The sequence below is a fragment of the Myxine glutinosa genome, chromosome 4 (genome assembly GCF_964187855.1).
Source record: "Myxine glutinosa chromosome 4, kmMyxGlut1.1, whole genome shotgun sequence".
Taxonomy (NCBI): Eukaryota; Metazoa; Chordata; class Myxini; order Myxiniformes; family Myxinidae; genus Myxine; species Myxine glutinosa.
In genome coordinates, this window is record NC_136264.1 from 63,319,270 (window position 1) to 63,345,300 (window position 26,031).

Below are 26,031 nucleotides of genomic sequence, written 5' to 3' on the forward strand. Positions count from 1 at the left end.
CACTGTATGCAAGATATAGGATGTGGGAGCACTGTATGCAAGATAGGATGTGGGAGCACTGTATGCAAGATATAGGACGTGGGAGCACTGTATGCAACATAGGATGTGGGAGCACTGTATGCAAGATATAGGATGTAGGAGCACTGTATGCAAGATATAGGATGTGGGAGCACTGTATGCAAGATATAGGATGTGGGAGCACTGTATGCAAGATTGGATGTGGGAGCACTGTATGTAAGATATAGCATGTGGGAGCACTGTATGCAAGATATAGGATGGTGGGAGCACTGTATGCAAGATAGGATGTGGGAGCACTGTATGCAAGAGATAGGATGTATGAGCACTGTATGCAAGATATACGATGTGGGAGCACTGTATGCAAGATATAGGATGTGGGAGCACTGTATGCAAGATAGGATGTGGGAGCACTGTATGTAAGATATAGGATGTAGGAGCACTGTATGCAAGATATAGGATGTGGGAGCACTGTATGCAAGATATAGGATGTGGGAGCACTGTATGCAAGATATAGGATGTGGGAGCACTGTATACAAGATATACGATGTGGGAGCACTGTATGCAAGATATAGGATGTGGGAGCACTGTATGCAAGATATAGGATGTGGGAGCACTGTATACAAGATATACGATGTGGGAGCACTGTATGCAAGATATAGGACGTGGGAGCACTGTATGCAAGATATAGGATGTGGGAGCACTGTATGCAAGATATAGGATGTGGGAGCACTGTATGCAAGATATAGGACGTGGGAGCACTGTATGCAAGATATAGGATGTGGGAGCACTGTATGCAAGATATAGGATGTGGGAGCACTGTATGCAAGATAGGATGTGGGAGCACTGTATGCAAGATAGGATGTGGGAGCACTGTATGCAAGATAGGATGTGGGAGCACTGTATGCAAGATATAGGATGTGGGAGCACTGTATGCAAGATATAGGATGTGGGAGCACTGTATGCAAGATATAGGATGTAGGAGCACTGTATGCAAGATATAGGATGTGGGAGCACTGTATGCAAGATAGGATGTGGGAGCACTGTATGCAAGATATAGGATGTGGGAGCACTGCATGCAAGATATAGGATGTGGGAGCACTGTATGCAAGATATAGGATGTAGGAGCACTGCATGCAAGATATAGGATGTGGGAGCACTGCATGCAAGATATAGGATGTGGGAGCACTGTATGCAAGATATAGGATGTAGGAGCACTGTATGCAAGATATAGGATGTAGGAGCACTGCATGCAAGATATAGGATGTGGGAGCACTGTATACAAGATATAGGATGTAGGAGCACTGTATGCAAGATAGGATGTGGGAGCACTGTATGCAAGATATAGGATGTGGGAGCACTGTATGCAAGATATAGGATGTAGGAGCACTGTATGCAAGATATAGGATGTGCGAGCACTGTATGCAAGATAGGATGTGGGAGCACTGTATGCAAGATAGGATGTGGGAGCACTGTATGCAAGATAGGATGTGGGAGCACTGTATGCAAGATATAGGATGTGGGAGCACTGTATGCAAGATAGGATGTGGGAGCACTGTATGCAAGATATAGGATGTAGGAGCACTGCATGCAAGATATAGGATGTGGGAGCACTGTATGCAAGATATAGGATGTAGGAGCACTGCATGCAAGATATAGGACGTGGGAGCACTGCATGCAAGATATAGGATGTGGGAGCACTGTATGCAAGATATAGGATGTAGGAGCACTGTATGCAAGATATAGGATGTAGGAGCACTGCATGCAAGATATAGGATGTGGGAGCACTGTTTGCAAGATATAGGATGTAGGAGCACTGTATGCAAGATAGGATGTGGGAGCACTGTATGCAAGATATAGGATGTGGGAGCACTGTATGCAAGATAGGATGTGGGAGCACTGTATGCAAGATATAGGATGTAGGAGCACTGTATGCAAGATATAGGATGTGGGAGCACTGTATGCAAGATATAGGATGTGGGAGCACTGTATGCAAGATAGGATGTGGGAGCACTGTATGCAAGATATAGGATGTGGGAGCACTGTATGCAAGATAGGATGTGGGAGCACTGTATGCAAGATATAGGACGTGGGAGCACTGTATGCAACATAGGATGTGGGAGCACTGTATGCAAGATATAGGATGTAGGAGCACTGTATGCAAGATATAGGATGTGGGAGCACTGTATGCAAGATATAGGATGTGGGAGCACTGTATGCAAGATTGGATGTGGGAGCACTGTATGTAAGATATAGCATGTGGGAGCACTGTATGCAAGATATAGGATGGTGGGAGCACTGTATGCAAGATAGGATGTGGGAGCACTGTATGCAAGAGATAGGATGTATGAGCACTGTATGCAAGATATACGATGTGGGAGCACTGTATGCAAGATATAGGATGTGGGAGCACTGTATGCAAGATAGGATGTGGGAGCACTGTATGTAAGATATAGGATGTAGGAGCACTGTATGCAAGATATAGGATGTGGGAGCACTGTATGCAAGATATAGGATGTGGGAGCACTGTATGCAAGATATAGGATGTGGGAGCACTGTATACAAGATATACGATGTGGGAGCACTGTATGCAAGATATAGGATGTGGGAGCACTGTATGCAAGATATAGGATGTGGGAGCACTGTATACAAGATATACGATGTGGGAGCACTGTATGCAAGATATAGGACGTGGGAGCACTGTATGCAAGATATAGGATGTGGGAGCACTGTATGCAAGATATAGGATGTGGGAGCACTGTATGCAAGATATAGGACGTGGGAGCACTGTATGCAAGATATAGGATGTGGGAGCACTGTATGCAAGATATAGGATGTAGGAGCACTGAATGCAAGATATAGGATGTGGGAGCACTGTATGCAAGATATAGGATGTGGGAGCACTGTATGCAAGATATAGGATGTGGGAGCACTGTATACAAGATATACGATGTGGGAGCACTGTATGCAAGATATAGGATGTGGGAGCACTGTATACAAGATATACGATGTGGGAGCACTGTATGCAAGATATAGGACGTGGGAGCACTGTATGCAAGATATAGGACGTGGGAGCACTGTATGCAAGATAGGATGTGGGAGCACTGGTTGCAAGATAGGATGTAGGAGCACTGTATGCAAGATATAGGATGTGGGAGCACTATAGGCAAGATAGCATGTGGGAGCACTGTATGCAAGATAGGATGTGGGAGCACTGTATGCAAGATATAGGATGTGGGAGCACTGTATGCAAGATATAGGATGTGGGAGCGCTGTATGCAAGATATAGGATGTGGGAGCACTGTATGCAAGATATAGGATGTGGGAGCACTGTATGCAAGATATAGGATGTGGGAGCACTGTATGCAAGATATAGGATGTGGGAGCACTGTCTGCAAGATATAGGATGTGGGACCACTGTATGCAAGATATAGGATGTGGGAGCACTGTATGCAAGATATAGGATGTAGGAGCACTGTATGCAAGATATAGGATGTAGGAGCACTGTATGCAAGATATAGGATGTGGGAGCACTACAGGCAAGATAGCATGTGGGAGCACTGTTTGCAAGATAGGATGAGGGAGCACTGTATGCAAGATATAGGATGTGGGAGCACTGTATGGAAGATATAGGATGTGGGAGCACTGTATGCAAGATATAGGATGTGGGAGCACTGTATGCAAGATATAGGATGTGGGAGCACTGTATGCAAGATATAGGATGTGGGAGCACTGTATGCAAGATAGGATGTGGGAGCACTGTATGCAAGATATAGGATGTGGGAGCACTGTATGCAAGATATAGGATGTGGGAGCACTGTATGCAAGATATAGGATGTGGGAGCACTGTATGCAAGATATAGGATGTGGGAGCACTGTATGCAAGATATAGGATGTGGGAGCACTGTATGCAAGATAGGATGTGGGAGCACTGTATGTAAGATATAGGATGTAGGATGTAGGAGCACTGTATGCAAGATATAGGATGTGGGAACACTGTATGCAAGATATAGGATGTGGGAGCACTGTATGCAAGATATAGGATGTGGGAGCACTGTATGCAAGATATAGGATGTGGGAGCACTGTATGCAAGATATAGGATGTGGGAGCACTGTATGCAAGATATAGGATGTCGGAGCACTATAGGCAAGATAGGATGTGGGAGCACTGTATGCAATATAGGATGTCGGAGCACTGTATGCAAGATATAGGATGTGGGAGCACTGTATGCAAGATATAGGATGTGGGAGCACTGTATGCAAGATATAGGATGTGGGAGCACTGTATGCAAGATATAGGATGTGGGAGCACTGTATGCAAGATATAGGATGTGGGAGCACTGTATGCAAGATATAGGATGTCGGAGCACTATAGGCAAAATAGGATGTGGGAGCACTGTATGCAATATAGGATGTAGGAGCACTGTATGCAAGATAGGATGTGGGAGCACTGTATGCAAGATAGGATGTAGGAGCACTATAGGCAAGATAGGATGTGGGAGCACTGTATGCAAGATAGGATGTGGGAGCACTGTATGCAAGATAGGATGTGGGAGCACTGTATGCAAGATAGGATGTGGGAGCACTGTATGCAAGATAGGATGTGGGAGCACTGTATGCAAGAAGATATAGGATGTTGTAGCGGTTACCGGTAGCATGACACAATTACCCTGCACAGGCCGATGACGCAACCGGCGAGCGGTCACGTGTCCGGACTCGCCCGGGCGTGTTGAGACTTGCCTTTACCGGGCGAACACTTGCCTTGCATACCACGCCCCGTTGAGAGGCGTGGCTTATCTATTTGCATACCACGCCCCGCCTGAGAGGCGTGGCTTTTGTGTGTTGAGTAATGAGTTTCTGATATATATTGCCGCCCGTTCGATGGGCTGATTCAGTGCTTTGGAGTTCGTTTGAGTGAGCTGGGAATAAATAGCTCAGAGAAACCTAATTCCTGGCATCGTCCATTTTGTCCGATTTTATCGTGCGAGCATAGCTGACAGCTCCCACAATTGGTGACGCCTTTCTACGAACACGGCGATGGAGTCAGCTGTAGCTTTGAAGCTCCCGGGCTTTTGGGAATCTCACGCGGCCGTTTCGTTTGCTCAAGCGGATTCTCAATTCGCCCTGCGAAAGATTACGGAGGACACGACGCGCTACCACCACGTGGTCTCCGAAACTCAACGCCTCCTCCGCTTCCCGGGTTCTGAGCTTCCTCCAGCACCCGCCGGACGCCGACAAATACGGCGCGCTCAAAGACCTACTCATCGGTGCGTTTGGACTCACGGAGACCGAACGCGCACGACAACTACTCGACCTCCCGGAGCTGGGCGAGGCCCGTCCGTCCAAAAGCATGGACCACATGCTTGCTCTTCTCGGTGACCACAGCCCGGACTTCCTCTTCCGCGAGCTGTTCCTCCAGCGGCTACCCGGGCAGGTACGGTTAGCTTTGGCGAATTCGCCCATCACGGACCCTCGCGCCCTGGCCAAGGAGGCCGATAAATTTTGCTCGGCCAGGCGACACGTCGGAGCGGCCGCCTGGGACCCTGGGCCGACCGAGGCAACGCCCGCGCCATGACCGGCGCCTCCACCGGCCGAGTCAGCGCCACTGGCGGCAGCGGCCGCCGCGACGCCCCGTCGACCGAACCCGACGCGACCGCCGGAGCCTCCACCAGAGCGGACCATGTGCTATTACCACGCCAGGTTCGGGCAGAAGGCCAGAACGTGCCGCCCACCGTGCACTTTTGGCAGGACGGGAAACGACCAGGCCAGCGCTCGCTGCCTGCCATGAGCGTCGGCCATTCAGGCAGCCTTCTGTTTATCACGGACACGGAGTCCCGGCAGCGTTTTTTGTGTGACACCGGCGCTCAGCTGAGCGTGATACCCGCCTCGGTGGAGGACAAACAGGCCGCGCTTTGCGGCCCCGCTTTGGTCGCCGCAAACGGTTCCTCCATCCGCACCTTCGGTTCGCGCAGCGTCGCATTCTGCTTCGGGGGCCAGCGCTTCAGGTGGGACTTCATCACGGCGAACGTGCCCATGGCCTTGTTGGGTGCAGATTTTCTTTGCGCGCATGGGCTTTTGGTCGACGTCAAACGGCGTCGGCTCATCAATGCGGAGACCTTCAGCTCGCTCGCTTGCTCATTGAGCGGCTCCGCTCCGACCAAGCTAGCCTGCGCGCTCCCGGCCGTGGACGATTTCACCCGCCTACTCGCCGAGTTTCCCGCCCTCATGCAGCCGACGTTTTCGGCCGTCGCCGTCAAGCACGGCGTCGAACACCACATCCCGACCGCAGGTCCACCGGTCTATGCCAGGGCTTGCCGCCTCGACCCGGCCAAACTCGCCATAGCGAAGGCGGAATTCGACGCGCTGGAGCGATTGGGAATTGTGCGGCGCTCGAATAGCGCGTGGGCCTCGCCCCTGCACATCGTGCCCAAACCGGGTGGCGGATGGCGACCATGCGGCGATTACCACCGCCTCAACGACGCCACCACCCCCGACCGGTACCCGATACCACACATACAGGACTTTTCCGCCTGTTTGGCGGGGCGGGTGATCTTCTCCAAGGTCGACCTCATTCGGGGCTACCACCAGGTACCTGTCCGGCCGGCCGACGTTCCGAAGACGGCTGTAATTACACCTTTTGGCCTCTTCGAGTTCCTCCGAATGCCGTTCGGCCTTAAGAACGCGGCCCAGGCCTTCCAGCGGCTGATGGACAGTGTGCTGCGCGATCTCACCTTTCTGTTCGTCTACCTGGGTGACATTCTCATCGCCAGCACTTCCCAGGCGGAGCACCTCATCCACCTGCGCACGCTTTTTGAGCGCCTCGGCCAGCCCGGCCTCATCATCAACCCGGCGAAATGCCAGTTTGGCGTAACGGCCGTTGACTTCCTGGGGCACCGCATCACGAAGCGCGGGGCCGTCCCGCTGCCTACCAAGGTGGAGGCAGTCACAAGTTTCCTGCGCCTTCGCTCCATCAAGGCCCTACAGGAATTTTTGGGGATGGTAAATTTCTACCACCGGTTCGTGCCTCGCGCCGCCCAACTCATGCGCCCCCTGTACGAAGCCCTCCGGGGCAAGCCGGCCAAACACGTCATCGCCTGGACCACAGAGATGGACGCGGCGTTCACGGGTGCTAAGCTGGCCCTCGCCAACGCGACCATGCTGGCGCACCCGGCGCTCGACGCACCCATCGCCTTCACCACAGACGCTTCCGACTACGTGGTGGGCGCCGTGCATGAACAGTGGGTGAACAGAGCTTGGCAACCGCTGGCCTTCTTCAGCCGGCAGCTTTGCCCTAACGAGTGCAAGTATAGCGCTTTCGACCGCGAGCTCCTCGGCCTTTACCTGGCTGTTCGCCACTTCCGCCATCTTTTGGAGGGCCGCCCGTTCACGGCGTTTGTGGACCACAAACCCCTGGTCTTCGCCATGGCCAAGGTTACAGAGCCATGGTCGGCCCGCCAGCAGCGCCACCTCTCCACTGTGTCCGAATTTACGACGGACATCCAGCACGTCGCGGGCAAGGACAACGCTGTGGCCGATTGCCTCTCCCGGTCCGGCGCGAACGCCGTCCACCTGGGTGTGGACTTCGCCCGCATGGCGGCCGACCAGACCGCCGACCCCACGGTGCAAGCCCTCCGGACAGAGGACACAGGCCTGCAGTTGGCCGACGTCCCCTTCGAGGACACAGGCACAGTTCTCCTGTGCGACGTCTGCCTGGGCCAACCTCGCCCCCATCGTGCCCACCGGATGGCGGCGGCACATTTTTGACGCCCTCCACGGCCTTTCCCACCTGGGCCGGAAAGCATCACAGAAGCTCGTGGGAGCGAAATTCATCTGGCACGGGCTCCGTAAAGACGTCCGCGACTGGGCCAATGCCTGTGTCGCCTGCCAGCGTGCGAAGGTCCACCGGCACACCCAGGCCCCGTTGGCACCATTCGACATGCCCGCGTGGCGCTTCGACCACGTCAATGTGGACCTGGTGGGACCCCTTACCTCCTCGCGGGGCTTCACCCACCTCCTCACAATGGTGGACAGGACCACCAGGTGGCCGGAGGCTGTCCCGCTGGCATCAACAACATCCGCCGACGTGGCGCAGGCCTTCATTGGCACCTGGATTGCCCGTTTCGGCGCCCCCTCGGACATCTCCTGCGATAGAGGCCCGCAATTCACCTCTGAGCTTTGGGGCGCGGTCGCCGAGGCCTTGGGGGTCAAGCTTCACCGCACCATGGCCTACCACCCCCAAGCCAACGGCTTGTACGAGCGGTTCCACCGCTCGATGAAGGCCGCTCTCAGGGCCAGCCTCCAGGACGACGGTTGGGCCGACAGGCTCCCGTGGGTCCTATTGGGCCTCCGAACGGCCCCTAAAGAGGACCTCCAGGCTTCCACCGCCGAGCTGGTCTACGGCCAGCCACTGCGCGTGCCGGGCGAATTCATCCCTGATGCCACCGGCCCCTGGTCCGTGGCTCGCCATTCGCCAACGCTCGGTCCTCCAGGAGGCCGCCAGGAGATTTGCCCCTGTGCCCACGTCCCACCACGGCTGCCCCCAACCCCACGTCCCCCCAGCACTTCGCACTGCGGAGTACGTTTTTATCCGGCACGACGCACACCGGGGACCGCTCCGGCCACCGTACGATGGACCTTTCTGGGTCCTGAAGAGGGACGACAAGTCGTTCACCATCGACATCGGCGGCAAGGCAGACCGCATCTCCGTCGACCGCCTCAAGCCCGCCCATTTGGACCTCGACCAACCTCCACGGTTGGCCCTTCCTCCATGTCGGGGCCGTCCCCCGTCAACCAGGCCCCCCGCCCGACCATCCACCGCCCCGCCACCTACCACCCCCACACGAATCGTCAGGGGTCGTTTCGGCCGGGTCATCAAGACCCCCCTCAAACTGACCCTCCCGGTACATGTTAATTCTGGGTTGGGGCGCGTGTGGCGGTTACCGGTAGCATGACACAATTACCCTGCACCGGCCGATGACGCAACCGGTGAGCGGTCACGTGTCCGGACTCGCCCGGGCGTGTTGAGACTTGCCTTTACCGGGCGAACGCTTGCCTTGCATACCACACCCCGTTGAGAGGCGTGGCTTATCTATTTGCATACCACGCCCCGCCTGAGAGGCGTGGCTTTTGTGTGTTGAGTTTCTGATATATATTGCCACCCGTTCGATGGGCTGATTCAGTGCTTTGGAGTCTGAGTGAGCTGGGAATAAATAGCTCAGAGAAACCTAATTCCTGGCGTCGTCCATTTTGTCCGATTTTATCGTGCGAGCACAGCACCCACAATGTAGAAGCACTATAGGCAAGATAGGATGTGGGAGCACTGTATGCAAGATAGGATGTGGGAGCACTGTATGCAAGATAGGATGTGGGAGCACTGTATAGTGTATGCAAGATAGGATGTGGGAGCAGTGTATGCAAGATAGGATGTGGGAGCACTGTATGCAAGATAGGATGTGGGAGCACTGTATAGTGTATGCAAGATAGGATGTGGGAGCAGTGTATGCAAGATAGGATGTGGGAGCACTGTATGCAAGATAGGATGTGGGAGCACTGTATGCAAGATAGGATGTGGGAGCACTGTATGTAAGATAGGATGTGGGAGCACTGTATGCAAGATAGGATGTGGGAGCACTGTATGCAAGATAGGATGTGGGAGCACTGTATGCAAGTGTGGAGCTGTGCTCGCACGATAAAGCCGGACAAAATGGACGACACCGGGAACGAAGTTTCACTGAGCTATTTATTCCAGCTCAACTCGAAAGAACTCAAAAGCACTGAATAGCCGGTTAACACGGGTGGCAATTTATATCAAAAGTTCACCACACAAAAGCCACGCCTCTCAGGCGGGGCGTGGTATGCAAATAAGTCAGCCACGCCTCAACGGGGCGTGGTATGCAAATCGAGAGTCCGCCCGGGCAAGGCAAGTCCGGACTCGTCCGGGCAAGTAACCGCCCGCCGGTTACGTCATCGGCCGGTGCAAGGTGATTGTGTCATGCTTTCGGTAACCGCTACACAAGATATAGGATGTAGGAGCACTATAGGCAAGATAGGATGTGGGAGCACTGTATGCAAGATATAGGATTTATGAGCACTGTATGCAAGATAGGATGTGGGAGCACTGTAATCCTGATCGTACAGTATGTATGCGTTGTACACCTTTGGTAGAGGCACATATCCAATTCCAAGGAAGGAGCTATATCTGACAGGTATTCTCAGAGTGACACCCTCTCTAATACAATTGCTGTTCAATCCCTCCACAAAATCCCAGCTAATTAATTGATTAGTTACAAGTTGATGGTCTTAGCAACTAAAAGGATATGAGAGTGTGAAATGAATCTTTTGATGAGGGGAACATGAAGTTAATGAATTTGTTAGCTGCAAAGTTCTGATGTATCTACTGTGCATGTGTCTGCAGAATGGCCTGAATGCATTGCACTTAGCCTCCAAGGAAGGTCATGTGACTGTGGTGGTGGAGTTACTGGCAAGAGGGGCTCTAATTGATACTGTTACCAAGGTGAGTACCAACTGGACCATGATTGATTCTAACCAAAGGCATTTGGGCCTCATGCTTGTTTCTGAACCCATGATGTATTTACTGTGGATTTATATACCATTATTTTGTACAATTCCCAAGTCTTATAGAGCAATTGTGTGTACATCACATCAAGCTTGTCTTTATTGCACATGTCCTTGGTCCAGTTGTGAGTTGGTGTGGTTTATTGTTGGAGTGGTTACAGTAAATGTTCATCACATGATTATCGCTGAGAGTAGTGGTGGCGGTGTTGTTTTGATATGTATTGAATAAGTTGCAGTGCAGATCATTTGAGTGAGTGTCTTCATATGTGGCTCTTAGCAGAAGGGGAACACTGCCCTGCACATTGCATCACTAGCTGGCCAGGCAGCAGTTGTGTCTGTGCTGTTGCAGAACGGGTCTAATGTGAATGCACAGTCTCAGGTAAGACCATTTGCTTCTCAGCTAGTCAGTTGTTTAAATGCTACTTGTATTGCTTTGGTTTGAGACATTGGGGGAAAGCTGCTTTCGTGTGTAGTGGTAAGCATATAATGCTGGTTGTGAAGTATTGTGGTTGTGGCAGGATGCGCATTGGTGTACTTGGTGTAGACACTTGGTTATTGGGAATAATTCATACCAGCCTCATTTTTGGTGCAGCTTAGTTCGTTACAAATAGAAAATGGAAAAGTTTCGATTTGATTTTGCTTGTGACACCACGTCATGAATAAATCAGGCCTTTCTGATTGCTGTGCATCGAAAGATCTGAGTTTTGGTCTGCAAGGTGCAGCAGATTGACTTCTGTGTTACATTTAGTGAGGTATGGCTACTTAATTCTTGACTTTTTTTGCAGAATGGCTTTACGCCTCTATATATGGCAGCACAGGAGAATCATCTGGAGGTGGTGAAGATTCTGTTGGATCATGGAGGAAACCAGGGCATTCCTACTGAGGTGGGGGCAGAAATGTTGTCCATTTGTTTCATCATATTTGAGTTAATTGAATACCCTACTGATATCCTTTCCTGTCTTTACTCGGTAAACTTGGTACATGATAGTATTTTCAGATGTTCCTGGACATGTCCTGGAGGTTTTGAAGATGCAACTAACACGATTTTGGTCCATTCAGATACTTTCTCTGCCTGATACATATTTTGCCTGTCAATGGCATGTTTTGATTATAAACAAAAGAACAACAAGCTGTAATAATTACAATGCCATTTAGTTATTGATCATCAGGTAGCTTTATTATACACTAGCAAAAGTACCCAGCGTTGCTCCTCTCTCTCTCTTTTTCCCCCTTTATCTTCCTCCATCTTTTTTTTCTTTCTCCTCTCTCTCTCTTTTTCTTTCTCTTTATCTTCCTCCATCTTTCTTTTTCTCTCTCCTGTCTCTTTGTCTTAATCTCTTCTCTCTCTCTCTCTCTCTCTCTCTCCCTCTTACTCTTTATCACTTTATCTCTCCTCTCTCCTCTTTATCTCTCCACTTTTTTCTCTTCATCGCTCCTCTCCCTCTTCCTCTTTATCTCTCCTCTCTCTGTATATTTATCTCTCACCCACTCTCTTTCTCTTAATGTCTACTCACTATTTTTTTTCCCCCTTTCTCTCTCCTTCTCCTTCTCTCACTTGTATTTTTCTCTCTCCTCTCTCTCTCTGTCTGATTGGATAGCCTTCTGACAACAACTAAGGTTGTATACCTGCTATCTTAAGAGGTTCTGGGATATACGCATTGAAACCTCAACGTTGACGGTGCCCAGTGGATGAACTGGATGGTCATTGGATCAGGCACTCTATAAGCCAAAGGAATTCTTCAGATTTATTTTCTCTTCTCTTCTCTTTTCTCTTCTCTCTCTCTCTCTTCTCTCTCTCTCTCTCTCTCTCTGTCTCTCTCTCTCTCTCTCTCTCTCCATCTCTCCATCTCTCCATCTCTCCATCTCTCCCTCTCTCCATCTCTCTCTCTCTCCATCTCTCTCTCTCTCCATCTCTCTCTCTCTCCATCTCTCTCTCTCTCCATCTCTCTCTCTCTCCATCTCTCTCTCTCTCCATCTCTCTCTCTCTCCATCTCTCTCTCTCTCCATCTCTCTCTCTCTCCATCTCTCTCTCTCTCCATCTCTCTCTCTCTCCATCTCTCTCTCTCTCCATCTCTCTCTCTCTCCATCTCTCTCTCCATCTCTTTTGTCTCTTCTCCCAGGTAGGTCGTGTTTGGGTGTGGTTCATGACGGCTGTCCACGAGGTAGAGCTGTAACTCTAATGTGTTTTGTCGTTTTTCTTCCCTTTCCCCTCCCACCTTCTATGCCTCTCTTCCTTGAGCCTGATGATTTCCTTAAATGGTTTTGCTGCTTGATACACCAGCAATTAAAGTTACAATTTCAAATGTCCCTCCTTTTGTTCTCAATGAGATCATTGTTAAATAACTTACTGATTATGGTACCTTAGGTATCTTAAAGATTCCTTTTGAATCACAAAATAGCAAATTGAAAGACTTGCTTTACTTTTATCGTCAAGTTTTCATGATTCCAAAGGATTCCTGGAAAGATCTGAATCTTGTAATAAAGCTCAAACACAAGGAGTTTTGAATATACCGTCTATGCTTCTACCAGTATATTGAAATGTTTTGGACATGGACAATTTCGGAACGTCATGCATGACTGTTCCCAACAGCAAAACGTTTCCAAAGCAGACCCCTCACTACAAAACCCCACCCCATCCCCTCCCTACAAAAGATAACCATGCCCCCCTCCCTTCCCCACTGCTCACAATCTCAGTGTGGTCGTGAGTTATGTAGAAACGAACTGTAACCCTCCTTTCCCGGTAGGGGGCTAACCCCCACTCTAGCAGGGAAAATGGCCTAACAATGCCTGTTGTTGTTGTTGTTGTCTTTCCTGGTAGGGGATAATAGACCCCCTTCTACGGTGGTAAATTATAGGTCTTCTTCCTTGATAATTGATGTTGTTTCTCCTGTGGTAACCAATCTTAGCCTCCCTTCTGTAACAACTGACGGTGATCCTCCCCTATGATCATGGCTCCCTTTGTACCCCTTCCTCCAGCACAATCACCTCTTATATTGATTCTGATGGGTTACAAACGGTTCAACCAAAGGAGAAAAAGCACTTAAAAACCACAATAGATGAAAATGGACTATTGGTTAAAAAAAAACCTGCTGCCTAAAAAAGTCGGATTCTCTGTTTCACTATATTTTTTATGCCTGGCGTTTCAGGGCCCTCCTCACTTAAGAAAGTGTGTTTAGCAAATTATGAAATTGGTCAGGCTAAGTTTGCTATTTATTTATAAGTTGAGGAAGACAAAAATGTAAAGTGTTGCTTTTTCCTCTCATTATGTGCTACTTACTTTTAAAGCTTTTATTAGAGCAAGGTTAAATCTCAAATACCGTTTACATAATATTAAATATAATTTAACACTTCAAAAAATATGGGTTTTTAAGGAGGCCATTTGCAAACATGATGATGATGATGATTCTTTAAACATTTCTCTTTAAATCACTATATCTCTGTGTTGATCCTCATTTCCCAACAGCTAACCCCCACTTATATATGTGTGTATATATATATATATATATATATATATATATATATATATATATATATATATATATATACAGTGGAACCTTGACTTACGAGTTTAATTCGTTCCGTGACCGAGCTCGTAACTCAAATTGCTCGTATCTCAAATCACATTTCCCCATTAAAATGCATTGAAATGCTATTAATCCGTTCCAGCCCGCCAAAAACCACACCAATTTTTTTTAAAATATACAGTATATATAAAAATATCTCGCGCTTTATATTTCACCTGTATGCAGCATACAAGTTGGCAGGATGGCCTGGACTGGAGGTACGCACACTTGACTCTAAAGTCTAAACTGTCCAGCCTGGGTTTGAATCCCGACCCAGCTATAACCTGTCATGGGTGAATCACAGGCAGGGTGATTCATCAATGTGTGTACCGCTAAACTGGGCGCCCCGTTTGCGTCCCATTAGTTGTTGGATGTTAAGGATCTCACCGTGTTTTCCACAAAGAGAAGGCGAGCTATCGCCGGCACTCTGAACAAGTTGTGGCCTGGCATGCTCTTCTCCTCTGCCGTTATATACGTCCTCCTCGGCACCTCGCTCATGTTTTTCGACGATTGCGTGTTTTATATCCAAGCACAAGTTTTATATAAAACACGACGATTGCGTGTTTTATATCCACAAGTTGTGGCCTGGCATGCTCTTCTCCTCTGCCGTTATATACGTCCTCCTCGACACCTCGCTCATGTTTTTCGACGATTGCGTGTTTTATATCCAAGCACATCATCCTCTTCTTCTTCTCAGTACCGTGTTTTCCACAAAGAGAAGGCGAGCTATCGCCGGCATTCTGAACAAGTTGTGGCCTGGCATGCTCTTCTCCTCTGCCGTTATATACGTCCTCCTCGGCACCTCGCTCATGTTTTTCGACGATTGCGTGTTTTATATCCAAGCACATCATCCTCTTCTTCTTCTCAGCACTGCACTTGCCACTCACTTTCTTAGGCCCCATGGTTAAAACTAAGAAATTTTCCGAAATAACCAAAATGCGAAAACAAAAATGCAGCGCTATACGACAGAGATACGTACTGTACTTGCACGGCAAGATAACCACGTGACCAGAACCCACCTGGCGGCGAAACTCGAAATAACCAAAATGCGAAAACAAAAATGCAGCGCTATACGACAGAGATACGTACTGTACTTGCACGGCAAGATAACCACGTGACCAGAACCCACCTGGCGGCGTAAACTCGAAATAACCAAAATGCGAAAACAAAAATGCAGCGCTATACGACAGAGATACGTACTGTACTTGCACGGCAAGATAACCACGTGACCAGAACCCACCTGGCGGCGAAACTCGAAATAACCAAAATGCGAAAACAAAAATGCAGCGCTATACGACAGAGATACTGTACTTGCACGGCAAGATAACCACGTGACCGGGTGGCGAAAGCGCGTAACTCGGATCTCGGCTCGCATCTCAAAGCAATAAACCGCCCGAGCGACGGCTCGTATCTCGAAAAACTCGTAAGTTGGGGCACTCGTAAGTCAAGGTTCCACTGTATATATATATGTATATATATATATATATATATATATATATATACATATATATATATATATATATATATATATATATATATATATATATATGTATATTCATATATATATTCCACCACTTTACCCCCTCCTTCTCTTCTCCCTCTTGTCTCACTCTTCCCCTCTTTTTCACATGCAAAACAAATCCAAAGGTTTTTTTTAAACAATGTAACAGTTTCTCTCTCTATATATTTGTCCCCCAGTTTCTCTCTCTCCCCCTCTCTCTGTCTCCATGTTTCTCCCTCTCTCTCCCCCTTCTCTCTCTCTCTCTCTCCCCCCCTGTTTCTCTCTCTCTCTCCCTCTCTCTGTCCCCCTGTTTCTCTCTCTCTCCCTCTCTCTGCCCCCCTGTTTCTCTCTCTCCCCCTTCTCTCTCTCTCTCTCTCTCTCTCTCTCTCTCTCTCTCTCTCTCTCTGTCTCTGTCTCTGTCTCTGTCTCTCTGTCTCCCTGTCTCTCTCTATATCTCTGTCTATCTCTCCCCCTCCCCCTTTACCCCTCTTCCCTTTTCTTTACCCCTCCTCCCACTTCTACCACTTTACCCCCTCCTTCTCATCTCCCTCTTCTCTCACTCTTCCCCTCTTTTTCACATGCAAAACAAATCCAAAGGTTTTTTTAAAACAATGTAACATATATATATATATATATATCTATATATATATATATATATATCTATATATATATATATATATATATATATATATATATATATATATATATATATATATATAATGTATAATATATATTTATGCATATATATGTATATTCATATATATTTATATGTGTATATATATATATTTCTTTTTTTTAAAATTATTATTACTAGCAACGGTACCCCGCCCTACAGGCAGTGCTTCAATTGGGAGGCCCAAATGAAAAGGCAAAATATCAGAAATTGAAGGCTTTTTATTTTAAACGATTTGTGTAAATATCCGTTAAATCATATCACATGCAAATCGTCAAAATCTAAACTGTACATGGCGCCCATTTTGAAAAAGGATTGAATTAAAAGGGCCTCATCCTCCTTTTTTAAATATTTTATCCGGACGATCAACTGGTGTTTTTTCTTATTTGGCCCTAAGTATGTAAAGAGCGGCTCAGTTTTAATACCGTAAAATACTTCGCGGATTTTCATGGCGGTCAATGACGTCGTATTGCTTTCGTGCGTGTTAAAAACATATCTCTTCAGGTAAACTGTATTTCGTTTTTTTTTCATGTACTTGCATTCTAAACTTGCATTCAGTTGTATTTTGCGATGAACGACGACAATGACAACAGAACCGTTGAGATGCGGAAGAGCGTTCGACGAATCTGCAAAACGGAATCGGCCGCTACACGTCTTTCTCAGTCACACGTTTATGTGTGAAGAGTGCGCACCAAATCTGTAACACCGAAGCGGCCGCTACACCTGTTTCTCGGTCGCTTTGCACACGCTGCCGTGTTCCTTCGGAGCCACACGTTTATATAGGAAGAGTTTGTCAGGAGTCGATCTACTTTCTCCTGGTGCGTAGAATTTCAACAAAGGCCACATCACTGTTCATATTGGTAAATATTATTCCATCGTGTTTGGAAAAACTGGAAAATTGGAAATTGGAAAAAAATTGGAAAAACAATATAGCCTATTTTACTCCAGGGGGTCACAGGATTACCCACCCAAAATATCGTTGCGATCAGTTCAGCCGTTTTTGCGGTACCTGGGAACGAACGGACAGACAGACATTTGGTGAATTATAGTAAGATTATAATGTTTTTTTATTTTTTATTTATTTATTTATTTATTTATTTACAAAGTATTTGTGAGCTCATGTTGTTTAACCACATGCGCTTTGGTATCAGTGTTTCTCTGTATTTTCTTATGCCAGGCAGGCATCCATAAGAATGTGGTTTGATCAATATACGTGCACAATTAAATACTTTCCCCAGCACCAGAATGATCCATTGATGACATATTGTATTAATGGCACATATTGATGTCGGGTTAATTGTATGTTAATGGGGCAGATTCAGCTCTATTAGTTTGATAGAATTTACATTGAGGAACAATTGTACAGAACATATACGGAAGATGTAAGAATAAACTTAAATACGCAAGAGGCTGTTGGGCCCATAATGTGTCACCAAACTCTATGCAATCTGCTTGTAACTGTACATGCAGGCAAAACAATAAATGATGCTTGTAAGATTGGTGTGAAGTGTGTGTGTGTGTGTGTGTGTGTGTTTGTGTGTGTGTGTGTGTGTGTGTGTGTGTGTGTGTGTGTGTGTGTGTGTGTGTGTGTAATATATCATTTTAAAAAAATGAGATCATACAAGCTTAGTGGGTGTGCACTTTATTCAGGCTTTTCTGTTTACTCCTGTCTTATCTTTTCTGATGTTGCTTTTGTTGTTATAGTAAGTCATTGTTGTGATGGACTTTAAAGAAACCCTCAGCCTGTACTCAACTTTCTTCCTCCCCTCATTCCCACTAACCCATTCTCCATCCATCTGCACTCATCTCCCTCCAGGAAGCCATTCAGGCAGGTTCTAGTAGCTCTGCCAGGCACTACAATGTCCAGGGCAAAGCTATAAAATGTTACTGATGGTTAACTTACCATTCCTGTCTTACCTGCCATACCCTTTATAGGCCTGCTTCTCCAGCATCCTCCAACCCACCCCCAAGTGTACCCTAGCAATTCCTCAGAACTCATCCCCTTTTGTACTAATTTTGTTTTTTCCAAATATACTCTTGGAATCCTGCTTTCTAAGGCTATGCCCCATGTTGCTTTATAATTTTAAAGAACTTCAACAAAATGTCTACATTGAATGTCAGTGCAGTCGTCTTTTGAAGTAATTGGTGGGAAGTGGTTCTTCTTGGCTGCTATTGATAAAAACTACTGGCAACAGGAGTGCAGATAGAAGCATGTAACTGATTGGGCAATAAGAGTACCGCTGAGTTGAGAGGTCTGAAACCAGTGAGATTGTCGCTTAGCTGATAGATCAGGAACCAGTGAGATTTGCATTTCCTGGGGCCTGGATTTGAGAAGTGGACACACCTTTTTGGATCATTGAGGAATATTGTAGATTCATTTCCGACAATGACTGTAAACAAATATGGTGTCCACAATTAATGTAGACATTTTACTTGCAGTTTAAAAAGAGAATATCCTCAGCAGCAGCTTGCACCCCCCGCACCCCACCAACCTCCAGCTCTGTCTTATCAACTTCCAATCTCTCACTACACACATATGACTACTGCCAGCTGCCCTTTGCTAATCCCAGCTGCTCCTTGTAGGATTCATATCTCACTTTTCTGACTATTATCCCCACACATCCAGTTCATTCATGCTTTATTTTTCATCAAACCTTCTTGCTGTTAACTCTTCTCAACTCCCCCCCCCCCCCCCTCTCTCTTGACTACTTATTATCTTTATATCGTGTTTCTCTCCTTTTTTTCTCTCTTGTTCCTTTTCTTGGTTTCTCTTTTCCTTTATCTGACCTCTCTCTTGATCTTTGTTTCTTCTTTTTTCTTTATCTTCTCTTTCTTTCTTCCTATACCTTTATCATTACTTTACCGTTTTTCTCTTTATTGACATATTCTTTCACACTCCTCTCGTTCCCCAGGATGGCTTCACACCATTGGCGGTGGCTCTTCAACAAGGGCATGACCAAGTTGTGGCAATCCTCCTTGAGAATGACACAAAGGGCCGGGTGCGCCTTCCTGCACTGCACATTGCTGCACGCAAGGATGACACCAAGGCAGCTGCACTGCTTCTGCAGGGTGACCACAATGCCGACGTCCAATCTAAGGTTCACAAAGACCTTTTGTCATGCCAGATTAGCAAGCAGGCCTCTCTCCAAGTAACCATGGAGGTTCCCCAACTAACCATTGAGGCTAAATTGCCTCTGCAAGCATAGATTTTGCAGACCTAGTGTTTGATTACACTTCTTTGTAAATGTTGAACAATAAGGGGTCATCTATTTATTATGTTCAAAGAGATGGCAAAATATTGACAACCCATGCCCACCCCCCCCCCCCCTCCCCTCCCCATCCACTCCTGCCACCCACCCACCCATACAAAGTTAACATTGGGATTTTGTTTCCACAATTAAATGCAAAACTTCCAGAGCAACCTCTGCTGTTATTAAAGCTTAAAAAAACCAAAATTTCCATAAATTACTAACCACTCAATTTAGATACATTATATTGTTTGAGTTTACCAACAGCATATATATATATATATATATATATATATATATATATATATATATATATATATATATATATACATACATACATACATACATACATACATACATACATACATATATATATATATATATATATATATATATATATATATATATATATATATATATATATATATATATATATATGTGGCAAAAAAAGGAAAATAATTTATGCATTTGTTAACATGATTTATAAACCACTTCATGAAGTGGACTAGACATTGTTGGTAATGTTACCATCAAGAAGATGAATGGGTGGTGTGAGCTTTCATCCTCAAATAACATCGTTTGGAAAAGCCTAACAAACAACATGATTCAAAAGTTACAAGAAAACCAGAAGGTAGAATTTGACGCGAATGCGTCAATGATTATGTCGTCGCCCACATTAGATCATGGATATGCCTCCGCCCACGTTAACCCACTTTTACGTTTTATCTCAATTAAAGGTCACATTAAAAATGAAAGGTCCCTTGAGAGAGAGGGTATGAGAGAGAAAAGACACATAAGTAGAATAGAGACAACATCAGATACTTCTAAATCCAGTTATGGTCTGCAAAATGATTTTCAAAGACCACATGACATTTGATCTTTGACCTGTTTAATCCGAACTTGAATCAGTTTATCTTTGTATTACAGTCCTTTCTATTACAGTTTATCTTTGGATTACAGGAAATCTCTTGAGTGGTTCATAAGTTATTGCAGTAACACAGATTTTCAATTAAAGGGCACTTGACTTTAGGCCCGTGACCTTTGAACCCAAAGTTTAACTGGTTGAACTTTGTGTTATATAGCTTTGCCAGATCCATAGCTTTGCTAGGTTTGGTCTAAATCCTTTAAGATTCACAAGTGATTGTGGTAATAAAAATCTGCTACTTTCAGCTAAAGGTCACATGACCTTTGACCCTAAAATCTAATCAGTTCATCATTGCATCATATTATACCTTTGTACAATGTTTGGTTAAAAAATCCCATCAGTGGTTCACAAGTTATCACGGTAACAAATTTATCACGCATGGACAGACAGACAAACTGAAAACATAATGCCTCAGGTGCCTTTCGCAGCAGACGTGTGTGTGTGGTGTGTGTGTGTGTGTGTGTGTGCATGCGTGTGTGTGTGTGTGTGTGTGTGTGTGTGTGTGTGTGTGTGTGTGTGTGTGTGTGTGTGTGACTGTGTGTGTGACTGTGTGTGTGACTGTGTGTGTGACTGTGTGTGTGTGTGTGTGTGACTGTGTGTGTATGTGTGTCATACTTTTTCAAGTCTATTAATTAATTACTGTTATGTCTGGGGGGTAAAGCAATATCTAGAGCCAGGTAGATCTGTATAGGTAGGTATTCGACTGTCGCGATAGGGAATCTACCTGTAATAAGTTCTTCATGTTTAGGCGTTTGTCGGGATAAGATGTATGATTGTGGATCTACCAGGAGATTCGAGTGTTAAGTAGTTAGGGATTAAAGATAACGCCCCTGTGAGTCCAACCTGGTCATCAAACCTTTGTCCATTATGGCACTGCAAACCACATAAACATTAGTTAGGACCTTTAGTACAACACTAAATGACGCCCTTCCCCCCTGACATGACTGAGGAAGAAATCAGGCTGGAACACTGCCACAATGGGCCGCCACCATTTACACCTCCGAAAGGCCTACCCACCTCGCATAGCACGTGCTATAACACAAGGGACCATGGGGTCGAGGAGTGGGGAGAATTGCAGTGGTGCAGTGAGCGTGCCCCTGGACGAGCCGGCGAGTCGTGGGAGGCTCTGATTGGCTGAGCAGTACGCCAATGGGACGTCATCGGCCAGGAGATACTAGCGAGCGCCGAACGCCATGAGAGGGTGAGCAGTTGGTTCGAGAGAGAGAGACGGAGAGTCTTCGAGAGAGCTCTCTTTTTGCCCTTCCTTCATGCTTGGACGTCATTCGTTTTTCTTCCTGCTTGACTCTTGGAGATTGGAGTCAGAGAGAGATTCCCAACCCTGGCAGTTTGCAGTTGGCCAGTTCGGTTCGCAGTTCACGGCTTGAGTTGGCACTCCCGGTGCGATCCCGAGTTTGGAGAGTCCTGTCCCTGGTCGAGTGGAGAGTTGCAGCTCGAGCAGCTTTAGTCCCGGCCGGCAGCCCGAGTGGAGTTCGCTTGCTTTGTGCAGCCCTGCGTTGGACCTTTGGAGCGAGGGAGCTCGTGGTGTTGCTCGCCGTTGAACCGATGAGGCCTGGTGGAGCTCGGAGGCGGATGGAGAGGGACGCGGGGCCGTGTTACACTGAAGACGACTAGAGCCAGATAAGTCCGAGCTCCGCGTTTACACTTTACATGACGAGACATTTTATTTCGTATTCATATTCCCTCGTCTGTATCTGAAGTGTGTGTGGGGATGTCCCGATTAGGACATTTTATTACCGGCGCGTGTTTTTCACTGTCTTTGCTTTTCATTAATAAATCCTTGTATTATTTTCTGTATATACGTGAACGCAGTTTTCCTGGGTGTTTGGTTTTAATAGATAAGGCTGCGGGGCTCTTGCCGTTTCCCTCCATCCTGCGCGCTTTGGGCTTTGGTTTTGGAATCCGCTATTGAGTTTTCGCCTCGGGAGTTAAAGCCTCGTAATCGGCCTCCGCATCTCTGATGTTAATCGCAGTTGCGTGACATTACGTACTATTCAAATGTGCCTTTTAACCCTTTAGACTGCCGAGATGCCTTAGACCCTGGCAGACCCTTTAGCACTTGACCCAAAAAGCCCCTGAGGACCCAAAAGACCCAGATGAACCAAAAGGCCCAAGGACCCAAATCACCCAAAAGTCCCCAATGACCCAAATCACCCAAAAGTCCTTGATGACCCAAAAGACCCACATGACCCAAAAGTCCCTGAGGACCCAAAATACCCTTGAGGACCCAAAACACCCAGATGACCCAAAAGTCCTTGATGACCCAAAATACCCAGATCACCCAAAAGTCCACAAGGACCCAAAAGTCCCCAAGGACCCAAAAAGACTCATATTACCCTGATGACTCAAAAGTCCCCGAACACCCAAAAGTCTCCAAATACCTAAAAGTCCACGAAGATCCAAAAGTTCCCAATTAAAATTTGGTCCAATGGACCAACTGGCCCCCTAGTTTAATAAATATTTGAACTGACATTTAGTGTTCCTTTCATTTTTGTTTTGGCATACTGCATCGCCTGGAGTGGTCAATGGTCAATTAATTGATATAGGCTCCGCCCCTTCCCTCTGTCCCCACCCTAATTGTGTGGGCTGAGGCTGGATGAAGACATTACTCTTTGAGAAACGAGCAATAAGACAGAGCTGCAAGATACAGTCAGGGTTATGTAAGACAATATAGGAACACATGTGCAGTGTTTGACATTGCTGACTAAGATATCTTGGCACTTTTGCTCCAAGATTGGGTATCCTCTGAGTACCATATACCATTGTGTTATTCCACGTTGTAAAAAATTACAGAAACAAGTTAATAAAAAAATTTATGCTAAATTAAAAAGGCAATGTAGGGATGACAAACTACAGTCTAAAAAAGATCCTAAACAAGATAGGGATGATGTTGGTTTAGAGAGTAGCTTACAGTATTGCCATCACATAACAATCACTACATCACTACCTCCAGACTATTTTATTGGGCTAGGCCATGCTAAAAGTATTAGAAGCTCCTATATTTCATTTCTGCATAAGTATAAGAAGCTCCTATATAATTTCAGGGACTTCTTGCAGCTTCAGTTGTCTTTCCTACATTTCTTTTTTTTATCAACTTGGAGTAACCAATCACAAATGGAGATAATTATAGAATGCTGTTATTGGAGATGTTCATGCAGTTTGTAAGAAGTTGATGATCATGTACTGATATTATAACATTGTACTTGGGCTGCTAATTTGTGGAGTCTCAGTACGTGGCTACACTGCAGGAGTAATCAAATACTGTTGTAACCAGTGGAGTGTTTGTAGAAGCTTGAAGCAATAACTGATGAAGTGTAAATGAGTCAGTGATGTAGGGATTGTTATGTGATGGCAATACTGTTAGCTACGCTCTAAAGTCTAAACCAACATCATCCCTATCTTGTTTAGGATTGTTTTTAGACTGTAGTTTGTCATCCCTACATTGCCTTTTTAATTTAGCATAAATTTTTTTATTCACTTGTGTGTATATATATATATATATATATATATATATATATATATATATATATATATACAGTGCATTCAGAAAGTATTCAGACCCCTTTCACTTTTTTCACATTTTGTTATGTTTTAGCCTTATGCTGAAATCGTTTAAATTCATTTTTTCCCTCATCAATCTACACTCAATACCCCATAATGACAAAGAGAAAACAGGATTTTAGAAAGTTTTGCAAATTGATTAAAAAGAAAAAACTGAAATATCACATTGACACAAGTATTCATTCATACCCTTTGCTATGACACTTGAAATTTAGCTCAGGTGCCTCCCATTTCTCTTGATCATCTTTGAGATGTTTCTACACCTTGATTGGAGTCCACCTGTGGTAAATTCAATTGATTGGACATTATTTGAAAGGCACACACCTGTCTATATAAGGTATACATGCATCAACTCCATTCTAAGGGAAAAAAAAATCAAAAAATCTTCTGTCACAACCAACCAGAAGGAAAGGTTGGTGAACAAATGCATACTCAAGTGCAGGAATTTCTAAAGTCTCAGTTTTTGTGTGAGTGACCTACATTTTCTAATAGAGTCTAAAAATAACTTGGAGATTGCATGGGGAATGTCTCAGCAGTGCAGGGTGTAGACATCATTGAGTTACATCATAAGAAAGGACCATTTGGTTTGGCTGCTCTTGCCAAATTTTCTTTTAGTTGGGTTCTGTATGGTGCATGATTCATCTGCAATGGTTTTACTTTGGACATATGCTACCTCTGAAACCTCCCCTCACTCCCACCTCTTTTCCAGCATTTTTTGGTTTATAAGTTGAGGCTAGTGGAGGGGCTAGAACATAGGATGGATCAGGACATAACAGAACACAAGGAACAGTAGAGAAGGTGAAACACACCAACAGCAGGATGGAAGGACAAAATAGAGGCAGATTTGGACAAATAAGGGATGTGGGGAATAATTAGGGGAAGGGGAGGACACATGTGGTGGACAAGATCGATACAGAATAAAATGATACACTAGAGTGGAGTCGGCTGTGGTGCCATTTGAAGAGACGGAAGCGATGGAGAGACAGACTTAACACGGTGCCACCAGGTTTTAGAGGAGGGAGAAAAGTTTGAAAGTTCAATCTTGGCATTTGGCAGTTGTTTTCTGACTCCCCTGAGAGTGGACACACACTTATTGCAGGCGTTGTGAAATGAGCTGGGATTGCGTTCAGTCCAGTTTGCTTGCCAGGGAGAGAAAGCAAGTCATTTCAAATCAACTACTTCACTGCAGGATTCAGTGTACCATGGGTGTGGCGAAGGGTAGGATAACTGAAGACAAGATGGCATTGATCTGTGCATAAGAGAGAGAGTACATTTCTGTGGAAGCATAAGAGAGGGTTAATATCAAGGGCATTATATATAGGAAACCAGTCCTGAAGTGAGATGGCTGCTTGCAGTCCCTGCCAATCTGTCTGAGTGAGCTGCCAAATTTGTCGGCATCGAGGCAGCTCTCTGAGAATAGCCATAGAGATGTTGATTCTCACAAGCAGATAAACCAGTTAGAGCAGAGGAACAGCAGGAGACATTTGCAGGGAAGTTTGTCATCACCAAGTCCAGAAGGTAGAATTTGCCATTGGAAGAAATTCGACTTTGAAAGTTTACCGAATGAATCAGTCCCATGGAGTCACAGACATCCTTTGCTGAAGTACCATGGCTGGCAGAAAAACACGACAACTCCAGTTATAACAGAAAAACACGACAACTCCAGTTATAACAGAAAAACACGACAACTCCAGTTATAACAGAAAAACACGACAACTCTAGTTATAACAGAAAAACACGACAACTCCAGTTATAACAGAAAAACACGACAACTCCAGTTATAACAGAAAAACACGACAACTCCAGTTATCTATCTATAATTCCAGCAATCTCTGTGTGTCTGTGTGTCTGTGTGTCTGTGTGTCTGTGTGTCTGTGTGTCTGTGTGTCTGTGTGTCTGTGTGTCTGTGACCGCTGTTTCTCGACAACCACGGGTCCGATATACTTGAAACT

The 26,031-nt window shown here is 46.0% G+C and overlaps 1 protein-coding gene across 2 annotated transcripts in view; it reads left to right on the plus strand.

Annotated features, from left to right (window-relative positions):
- The window catches only part of LOC137425860 (uncharacterized), a 473,741-nt gene that overhangs the window by 160,622 nt on the left and 287,088 nt on the right, over positions 1-26,031 (plus strand). Inside the window, exons 3-6 of one of the 2 annotated variants that reach the window (XM_078775806.1) lie at positions 10,430-10,528; positions 10,868-10,969; positions 11,376-11,474; positions 19,240-19,425. In XM_078775806.1, the coding sequence (XP_078631932.1) occupies positions 10,430-10,528; positions 10,868-10,969; positions 11,376-11,474; positions 19,240-19,425 (486 nt within the window). The remainder of the gene's footprint in view (positions 1-10,429; positions 10,529-10,867; positions 10,970-11,375; positions 11,475-19,239; positions 19,426-26,031) is intronic. The other variant, XM_078775807.1, reaches the window with a different exon arrangement.